This window comes from Nicotiana tabacum, chromosome 14 (genome assembly GCF_000715075.1).
Source record: "Nicotiana tabacum cultivar K326 chromosome 14, ASM71507v2, whole genome shotgun sequence".
NCBI classification, from domain to species: Eukaryota; Viridiplantae; Streptophyta; class Magnoliopsida; order Solanales; family Solanaceae; genus Nicotiana; species Nicotiana tabacum.
In genome coordinates, this window is record NC_134093.1 from 54,676,041 (window position 1) to 54,683,458 (window position 7,418).

Sequence of the window (7,418 nt, forward strand, 5' to 3'; positions counted from 1 at the left end):
TTAAAAACGTATTGCAATACCACATGCCCTTGAAATTAAATTAGTGTGTTTAACTCAACTAAATGTTGGTAGGGAAATTGGAATAGATTTGTCTAAAATTATGAGTAACAAATTGGATTGGATCATTCATCTCGACTTTCCCTGGGGAACCATAGTTTTCCCGCATGCTGTGTAAACAATTTATAAATTGAAATCCATAGAATTCTATATTAATTTTGTCCTCCCTCAATCTATGCTTCTTAGTTTACAGTTTCTTTCCTTCTTTATACAACAAAGTTTGCTAATAAATCACGGCTATAAGTCTTGCTTCAAGAAGGGGATCTTATCACAAGCAATTGCCATTTCTATCAAACTGATAGTCAATCAAGACTCCTTTTCCCCTTCTGTCCTTTTATAGTTTATTCGATAAGGTCTTCCATAACGACGACAAGAAATAAAGTACAAAAATAAGCTATCAATATTCTTTAAGTAATTATTAATGTTCTTAGGTAAGTGGCCTACTGTGATCGTGCTAGAAATAATAAAATGAGAATTATGAAGACAAGTTAATCATTTTGTCACTTTTCATTAAGTAATTCCTATAAGGCTTCAAGAAGGGGATCTTATCGCGACGTGGCGTGAAAAGGAAGTCATGTGTTCTAGCCGTGCAAAGTGCAAACAACATATTGCAGAAATGCAAAGTAAGGTTGTGAACAATAGACCTAATGTGTTCAGCCCTCTCTAGACCCCGCACATATAGTGGGAGGTTAGTGCACCGGATTACCTTATTTTTATATATATTGTTTCAAAATTTCTTCTCTGATCATGGGTTGTTTGGACATATAACCTTTTTTTTGTTAATTCAGATGCTATGTTCTAGCATCACTCTGGTGTGTTTGTCTGGCTCTTTCTCTAGGTTGGTATAAGTGTGTGTGCTTCTAGCTTGTAAAGTGTAAAATCAAAAGCTGATAATAGGGGAATCTTAGTAGTCCAGTTGGTTAGCTACTTGAATTTTCACCATGTTGGTGAGGGTTTGATTCCCCACCTTACAATACCCTCCCCCATTTCCCCTTTCCCTCCCGCTATGTACAATGAAAAAATTCCAAAAATAAAATGAAAATGATAACAATAACTATATAAGAGTTGTAACATTACCGAGATATGGTGTGTTTCTCACGTAGAAAGATGACCATCGTGTCGTTTCTTCTTGACTTATTAGTGATGATATCTTTTGACTCCCTCTTCAATTCAGTTCTAGGAATTGGGTCTTATGTGGACAACATATACTGAAGAAGATGAGTGAGTCTTAAGAATTGGTTTGTCAGTAGAAATCTAACGAAGCAAGAATCAAATGAGGGATTTTTTCAAATAAGAAAATAGCTGTACTAAAAATTGTTGCCACTGGTACTTTCAACTTGTGTGATTTCACATTCAGCAATCCATTTATGTCATGTGACTTCAGATTGAGATACTATTGGGAATTCCCTTTCCAGTAAGTCCAGTAGTACTCTTGTCACCTGATGCGTTTGGGTAGAGTAACGTATAAGGCATCTGTATAGGTCCTTTTCGGTTCTTCAATGTATTGCCGTTGTTCCTATCCATTATTCTGTTCTCGATTTCTACCAGTTTGTGACGGAATCCATCAAATGCATGTCGTGGTGGACTATCAGAAGTCCATTCAGGAGTATCTCTTTGTCCAAGATAAATCTCATCTGAAGAATGCATGGATAACATCTCTATCAAAGAGATGCCAAGAAGAGTTTGGAACTGGGCTGTGATGGTCTTTAGGTAGGCTCGCTCATGGTTTGACTCAAGCTCAACATACTCAGGAGTGCCTGGCATTGGCATAAAGCGCCGGCTTACGGTTGGGCGATTTGGGAGATAACCAGCATAAGGATATTGCCCAAAATTAACTGCTGCATGAAGAGCAGAAGCCACCCATATGATTATGGTGCATGTTTGGACAAGCTCATCTCTTGTCTGCATCTGAGGCCACCATGGTTCATCTTTCAAGTCACCATGACCCACGTTGCGAACTTCTGTCCACCATGATTGAAGTTCAGAATCACCTTGGATCATGTCATCCGCTAAGTAATAGAATGAGCAATACTCGTCCACCCAGGTTTCAATTGCTGACCAAATCTCAAGTCCATCAACGGCGTAAGGATAATCCTCTATCAGAAGTCTAAGGCCATAAGGCTGGCTTGGGTCTGGCACTGCAACTCCTCTGAAATTTTAAAAATAATTGAGAGTATTACTTGGACAAGATGGATATGAAATTGAGTTTTAAGCTGTAACAACTAATGGCCTACCTCTTAAGTAGATCTGCAGGGAGTGCCTGCTCAGTGAACACCCAATTCTTATAGATGGAAGAAGACATTTCCATGGCATACTTGGATGGAAATACTGTCAACTCAAGTATTCCACCTGCACTAATGAGGATCTGCCGAGCCAAAGCATTGATGTTCATTGTATCGCGGAAGTGGGGATGTAGAAGTTTATAGATTGGATGAAGCACACTCAATTGTCTGTTTGCTGCTATGATAAATGGCTCTAATGCCGCATGGGTATTCAACCTGCAAAGTAGAGTAACAAAATTAATATAGCGTCTTCAAGAGATGACCTGCTTCTATAGTTTCCACCTTTTCATCTGCTTTGCTAAGTAGCTCACCAGTGACTGACGAGCTGATGATATCCAGAATCATTTACAGCAACATAGGCTTTAGCCAGATGCCAGACATAGCCTTCAGCACTCTCATCATTACATGGGGTAAATACTTGACTGCTGGAACCATGTTTATCTCCTTGTGGGTGCGGTAAGCTCAGTTCGATTGCAAGTGGCTTTAATGTTCCATCATCTTGGAGTAAAAGGAGGGTCCGACTAGCATAGATCTTATTGGTTGTTGAGTTAATCCGTTTAAGATAAGGCATAAGTCCATCATGATAATCTAAGATGAATAGCCTGTTATACTTAATTGCCTGTGACCACAAAAGATAAAAGTGTAAAATATATAGAATCTAAAATGGAGACAGATGATTAGTGTCCATATACAAAGGATGCCTTGGTTTTCTCTTCCTTTGTTTATGATAAATCACCAGAAAAAGAAATAAAGAATGAGTATTACATCATCCACAGTTAGTCCATCCATGTATTTCTCAATTTGGTCCCTTGTGATTTTACTGGTCTGGTCGCCATATACTTCAGGATCTAGCTTGCTTGTGGGCGGAAATTCCTGATAGGCATTTCGTGTTTTAGTAATTTGCGTTCAAAGAGTACAAAAGCACATAGAAAAGATAAAAGATTTGTAGTTGATATTACCTGTAGACGTTGGATAATCACAGGGTTGACTCCGGCCAGCATTTCACGTCCAAACTCTTCATCTGTCCTCCATGCAGAGTTATTATCTGTTGTTTTTTTCCCGAAAGGGTTCAAGATTAGTATTTGCTTTATCACCTTTCAGAGGCTAAACTAGTTGTGGGGACACAGAAAGAGAACACATAGTCACCTTTAATTACATGAGGAATTGGAAATTTATGAAGTTGTCCTTTGAGAAATTCCCATGGCATGCATTCCGTGGAGTTATCAGGAACTCGACCTTTATAGACTTTTAGTACATGTTTGAAGCTTTTAAACTCGTTAAAAGGTTTGGCTAAGAGAGTTGCAATCTGTGGAATTATGACCCGACCCATTGATTTGGCACCGTATCCAAGGAAATCTACAAATTTCACATGGTTGAAACGTTCATCTCGTGGAACATAAATGTTCAAACTCAGAAGTGGCAGCCTGCTCTCTAAGCTAGAATCTGTAACAGCAAACTTAACTCTATTAACATGTTCTGTTAGTGGTTCTAAGACAACACCTGTAAATAAGATGACATTAATGTGTTCGCAGCCTAACCTCTTTTAGTCAGTGGACGGCCTGTTCTTCCTCTTCGGGGGTATGGATAATCCTTGCCCCCACCAAGCACCGGTCGACCATGTCCTAAATCATTGTAGACTGCATAGTCGTAAACTCTGTCCCATTCCTTGAGTTTGCCAGAACCTGTACCCTGAAGATTAACAAGCTCCTCATTCCTGTATGGCCGAAGGGGTTCTGGTGTGTTGCATGGCAGGTATGTCTGATAACACCAAAAATTAGAGATTCAGTCTCTATCATGATCCATAGGTTTGAATTTAAATCCTGTACGCACTACTTGGTTAAGATTTAGTATGTCAATGTAGGTATAGATGTGAGATTAGAGAACTTCAACTAGTTTGGGATTGAGGAATAGTTGATTGATTGATATGACAGTCTGATTGTCATCTGTATAAAAATTATGAGTTTACATAGCCTTCTATCTTGTCATACTTTAGGACTGTCATCATAATCCTGTAAGTCAGGAAGTTCGGAACTATTTTGAAGAGGAACATATCTTATTTAAACTTGAAAATGTATATTTTTGTTTTTTGTTTTTCTGGAAATCATACAGTTAGGCTTAACCTATCAGTATGTATTTTTGCCTAGAAAATAGAAGTGCATCCTCAACCTTCGTGCTTTCTTCTGAAATTACGTGTAATAAGCTCTGCTAGTTCCTGTTGAGTTATTATTATGTTTTGCAGGCATCATATGGATTCCTGGAGTAAGGTTATGAAATATGGATACCTTGTTGCTAAAAAACACCCTATCGTACTTGTAACGATGTGCTGGATACACCCAAGAATTGCAGACGAAATGAACTTTGCCATGGCTAGGAATATCTTCTAAAGCGACGGTCTTCAGGTAAAACTGGCTATGATGATAGTTCTTTATAATGAAAGCACCAGGAACTCCTATTGACTCATCCCACTCAAATGTAATATTGAATGTAACTTCTTCCACTGATATCCAAGTCTTGCTGGATGTCCAGTCCAATATTGCTGGTTTTCCCACCTTCCCTTTTGATCCATTTCCTTTAAGAATGAAAAAACAAAATTGTGCTTCAATGTTACTGTACAGAATAACATACATTCTGCATTTATTGCATTAAGGCTTCCAAATTAATACGAACTACTTGATTTCAAACATATAAACGACTGAAGCGAAGGAATATATCTATTTGAGTATAAGAAAGGAACTATCTAGGTTTTCTTATGGTATTTTTGCTTCAAAATGGGAGAAAACCAGGGAAATAAAACCTTTAGATTTATTCTGCTGCATGCTTTCGCAAAATTTGTTGGTGAAAATGGAATAACCAGGCATTCAGAATTCAGGTACTGGAGGTTCGGGAGTTAAAAATTTTGAAACTGCAGAATAAGAGTTTGTACTAAAATGGCGCCGAAGGTTTAATGATTTTAACAATGAACTATTAACCGTTAAATATGGTAAGAATGAGGAGTGGTGCACTAACAGTGTAAGAGGTGTGTACGATGTATCTGTTTGGAAGCATATTAGGAGTCTTTGCTAAGAATTTTAGGACTGTGTTAGGTTTAAAGTTGGCAACAGAAGGAGACTGAAGATGCGGTCAGATAGGTGGCTGGATCACACTCCGTTAATGGAACTATTTCTAGATCTTTATGCAATCATCTCTGACAAGAAACTTAATGTGATTAATACTCCACAGGGAGATGAAAATTTCATTCAAAAGAAGGAACTTGCATGACCGGGAGATTGATTGCATAAATGAGTTAATTCAAATGCTGGAACCTGTCTCTCTTGATGATCAGGTGGCTGATTCGTTGTTGTCGAAGGTTGAGAATGATGGTACATTTTCTGTCAAGGTATGTTATAAAAGCCTCTTTAGGAAAATGGGTGGAGTCCATGACTGTTGGCCATGGAAGATAATCTGGAAATCTATTGTCCCCACTTGGATTGTCACTCATGAAGCTTGTTTAAACCATGACAATCTACAGAAAAGGGGTCTTACTATGTGCAGAAGATGTTTTCTATGTGAAGAGGCTAATGAATCAGTGAACCATCTTCTACTCCACTGCACTTTTTCCAGGAAAATTTGGTCAATGTTTTGGAGAATATTTGGAGGTCAATTGGTTATGCCAGGACGTACAAAACTTGCCTTATGCAGCTCGTTTGCACAGCTATTTTCTAGGGGCAGCAAGCACTATTGGAATGCAGTTCCATTCTGGAACACTTGATTAGAGAGAAATAATAGATGTTTTATTCTTAATGATAATCTAGATGCTGTAAGAGTCTTTATTTATGGTGTAGGAAGAATGTTGTATCTAACATAGTCTCTTCGTTGGATCTGTTGAATTCCTTCAACATATAGAAGGAAGACCTCTCTTCTGTTGTACACCTTCTTGGTACTCATTAATAAAATCTTAGCTTGTACACAAGTTTTCTCACCGTGAATGATAGCCATATATATGAATATGATATCTAACAAGTATAATAACTAACAAGTTTCTTTGCATCTCTTTGCTCAGCTCTAGGAGAAAGTGTAAATTACCAGGATCAGCACTAATGAGCTGTAGGATGACACGTTTGCCAAAGAGCTCGTGCATTCGATCAAGGAAAGCAGAACCAGCATCCTTGAAGTTCAAAACATTTTTCTTCCTCAATACAACTGTCCCCTTGATCTTAATGGAACTGGTTTGGTTGCTAGAATCGCTTTCTCTTGGAACATCATGCTGCTTCCCGCAAACCATTTCCAGCATTTTCTCCAGTACCTCTGTACAACATGGTGGAAAGATCCCCATTGAACAAAATGGAGATACAGAATAAGTCCTAAGGATATGTTTGAGTTGAAATAAAGGAAATATGTATGAGCTTTTATTGAAGCAACAAAGGTACTTTTCCTCTATTTATTAGTGCAACAACAGTAATAGACTTTTGTGTACTATTATAGTTGCAGTAGACTTGATCCTTCTTTATATTTATAGAAAAAATATATTCACAGAGCTATGAATGTGAAAAGGATGAAATATGTCCCAAAGTTTTAAAATATTCCCTCCATTGCCTACAATCAAGATCCGGTTAAAAAGCTTTCACTGTCTCCACATATGTTTAGTATTAGTATAGCACCAACTTCTAATATGCTACCATTTTTTAATTGCATGAACTTGTAACAGTGATATATTATATATTCCACAATACACTTTACATATTATTAGTTTTAAATATTAAAAGAAAAAAAGAATGAAAAGTTGCTAAAGTTAATGAAGAGCTGAAAGTTGTAGAATACTAGACTACTAGCACTTCTTAAAAAGGGAAGTGTGTTTTGTACTTACTTTAGTGCTGTTTTTTCTTGAAAACATTTTTTGTTAACCAACTACCACAAATGAGGAAATGACTTCCGCATGAAAACATCTCCTGAAAAATGATTTTAGGCATAATTTCGTTAGAAAATGATCTTCTCATGGAAAAACATTTTCGAAAAGTTTATTTCCGTAACTAATTTGGGTTATCATTTATATATTATTGTCTGTCCAACTTGGATTTATTTAGGCACCCATGAAGGATATAA

The 7,418-nt window shown here is 37.4% G+C and overlaps 1 protein-coding gene across 2 annotated transcripts; it reads right to left on the reverse strand.

Moving 5' to 3' along the window:
* Nucleotides 1-1,360: 1,360 nt before the first annotated feature.
* Nucleotides 1,361-7,060, reverse strand: LOC107763327 (putative linoleate 9S-lipoxygenase 5). 2 transcript variants are annotated; one of them, XM_075229583.1, is made up of 9 exons: nt 6,402-7,060; nt 4,622-4,908; nt 3,878-4,097; nt 3,486-3,695; nt 3,299-3,384; nt 3,105-3,212; nt 2,651-2,958; nt 2,292-2,555; nt 1,361-2,206 (listed from the first exon to the last, which is right to left on the reverse strand). In XM_075229583.1, the coding sequence occupies exons 1-9, from the start codon at nt 6,649-6,651 to the stop codon at nt 1,438-1,440; spliced, it is 2,502 nt and encodes an 833-aa protein (XP_075085684.1). In that variant the 5' UTR covers nt 6,652-7,060; the 3' UTR covers nt 1,361-1,437. The 2 variants fall into 2 exon arrangements, with proteins under 2 accessions (XP_075085684.1, XP_016437295.2); XM_016581809.2 differs by having other exon boundaries at nt 3,486-3,782; nt 6,402-7,053.
* Nucleotides 7,061-7,418: the final 358 nt, after the last annotated feature.